At 46.7% G+C, this 2418-nt stretch overlaps 1 protein-coding gene across 1 annotated transcript; it reads left to right on the top strand.

The window, feature by feature from the left end:
* The first annotated feature begins 890 nt into the window (after positions 1-890).
* Positions 891-2200, top strand: LOC145977312 (uncharacterized). Its single transcript, XM_083109195.1, has 2 exons — positions 891-914; positions 1189-2200. Exons 1-2 carry the CDS (start codon positions 891-893, stop codon positions 2191-2193), a joined length of 1029 nt encoding a protein of 342 aa, XP_082965321.1. The 3' UTR covers positions 2194-2200.
* The last annotated feature ends 218 nt before the right edge of the window (positions 2201-2418 follow it).

Genomic DNA, 2418 nt, shown 5'->3' with positions numbered 1-2418 from the left:
CCCAGACCGCTTCGAGCCCTTAGAGATTTCTCTAGCTTCCCCAGAAAGACCCGTCTCAACCATAAGCATCGAATATTCTTACTTTCTACCAGAATCGTACGGTTACCCGAGAAAGGAATAAAAGGATATTCAAATTTGTAAAAGAAAAAATATATTTTGAACAAAATAGAATAAACTTATAAAATTTAGTATGAACGTTTATTCACTCTCCACCTAGAATCCTATCTGCCAAGCACAATAGACCTTCAATCTCTTGGCGTCCCAGGGTATAGCCGGCCAAGCAGGTTGCCCTAAAACAAATTGAGAGATTAATTGCGTCCAACTGGGAAAGTAAGACTTCCAGGCCAGTCCTGAGAAACTGAGGACGTAGCAGGGGACAACGCGGAGATGCGCAGACACGGTAAGATGTTACCGACTACTATACGCGCGATCGTTTGCGGCCCCTCGAATTGCGGTAAAACCAACGTTCTGATAAGTCTACTGGAAAGTCCGCACGGTGTACGTTTCGAGAACGTGTACGTGTACTCGAAGTCGCTGCAACAGCCGAAATATCGATATCTGGAGAATTTGTTGACGCCGATCGACGAAATCGACTACTTTGCGTTCTCGAATAACAGTGACGTCATTCCACCGAGCGAGGCACGTCCAAACTCGATTTTCGTCTTCGATGATGTGGCGTGCGACAAGCAAGATACGATAAGAGAGTACTTTGCAATGGGTCGTCACTCGAACGTCGACTGCTTCTATCTCTGTCAGACGTACGCGAGAATACCAAAACATCTTATACGCGACAACGCGAACCTGCTGATTTTGTTTAAACAGGACGGTACCAACTTGAAACACGTGTACAACGATCACGTGAACATGTCGTACGAGGATTTCAGTGAATTATGTCGTACTTGTTGGCAGCAAAGGTATGGATTCCTAGTGATAGATAAGGACAGCTCGCTTACGAACGGGCGATACAGAAAAGGATTTAACGTGTTCGCGATACCGCGAAACGATTAGTCGCTGCCAACATTCCGTCGAGAGGGGTGAAACGCTCGACACTCCGTCGACATGGCTGGAAGTGATAATATTCGCGAGCGTGAAAAGCTTGCGAAGCAGATTGAGAAAACGAGCGAATCGATCCGCAAGAAACATCGCGCTTTGAAGACCGGTAAGATCGACGACGATATCGCGGTCAAGACCCATTTTGGGCCTATTATCGAGCCACTGCAAAAGATCGCCGGCAACTCTAGCTCAATCGCGGTGAAAAACGAGCCGGAGAGTAACGCTGACGCGAAGATTAAAACGTTACCCATCAAGCGGTACAAGAAGGAAGAGGAGGAGGAGGAGGAGGTGGTGGATGCAACACCGAAAAAGAGGAAACGATGGAAGGCGAATCGTTTGTTATCAACACCGCGTACATCCGATCTATCGGATGCTTTACTGGATAAACCGCCGATAACCTCTACACCGTCAGCGACAACGAGAATCGTACAACCCACGATCAACCCTGAATCACTCGCAATCGAAAATGTTTTCGAAACCACGGGCAACCCGCTCGAAACATCTGTTCGAAACAGGTTACAAACGTCGGAAGGTCAAGAAGTGTTACGAGAGCACTTGGGACCACTGGGACAAAAGTACATGAGCGCTCTCCTTAGTGGCGACGAAAAAAATAAGATCGATCACGTGTACGGTGTCTATTTCGACGAGAATGAAATGCGTCTCGGTAACAAACGATTCGACATTGATAGAGATGACTCTATAATCATTGACAAAGTGAGGTATATCGGTACACCTGGATTATACGAGTTGATCTTCAAGAGAATTCCCGATGACGTCGTATACACTGAGGACGATATGCAAAAATATAAGAGCATATTAATGGCGACGAGTGCGCATAAACGCAAATATAATGCGCAAGGTCGATTAAATAGCAACAAGGGATACAAGTATAAACAAATTATCGCACCGTTGATGTCGATCGAATCGAAAAAAAATAAATCCGGAACGGGAGTATTCATGCCTCGCGCGATGACGCTAACCGACAATAAGATCGATTACGTGCACTGGGACGACCCCAACGAGCTAGTGGATCGGCTACGATTGCTCGACGCTTCGCACCGAGCTGGCCACAACGCTCACGACAACGAGATCCTGTCGATCCTAGAGGAACTTCGCGAAGCCGGCCTTATTATAAATTAAACGGTGTCTCGACATAACTTATCAGTCGATCGATGTCACTCGAATCGAAAAAAAATGCCTATCAACAAATTTGGATTATTCGAACGGAGAAATGATGCGATCGACACAAGCGATCGTTGGGGTAAAGTGGTGACGAGTTACTTGCGTCAAAACGCTCTATGTCACGTCGCTACGGATTATGACGCGAGGTCGCGCAAGATTCGCCGTGTAGCGCAACCTGAGGCC

This window comes from Camponotus vicinus, unplaced genomic scaffold, assembly GCF_025532165.1.
Source record: "Camponotus vicinus isolate PSW18456_S1 unplaced genomic scaffold, iyCamVici1.0 SCAF_9, whole genome shotgun sequence".
NCBI classification, from domain to species: Eukaryota; Metazoa; Arthropoda; class Insecta; order Hymenoptera; family Formicidae; genus Camponotus; species Camponotus vicinus.
The sequence above is the reverse complement of the archived record's forward strand: the minus strand, read 5'-3'. Positions and strand labels throughout refer to the sequence as shown.

Bases quoted from the DNA above. Each gene is read 5' to 3' on its own strand.
- LOC145977312 (XM_083109195.1), top strand. From the start codon at position 891: ATGTCGTACTTGTTGGCAGCAAAG. The intron at 915-1,188 runs GTATGGATTCCT...ATCGCGGTCAAG, and splicing joins CGTACTTGTTGGCAGCAAAG to ACCCATTTTGGGCCTATTAT.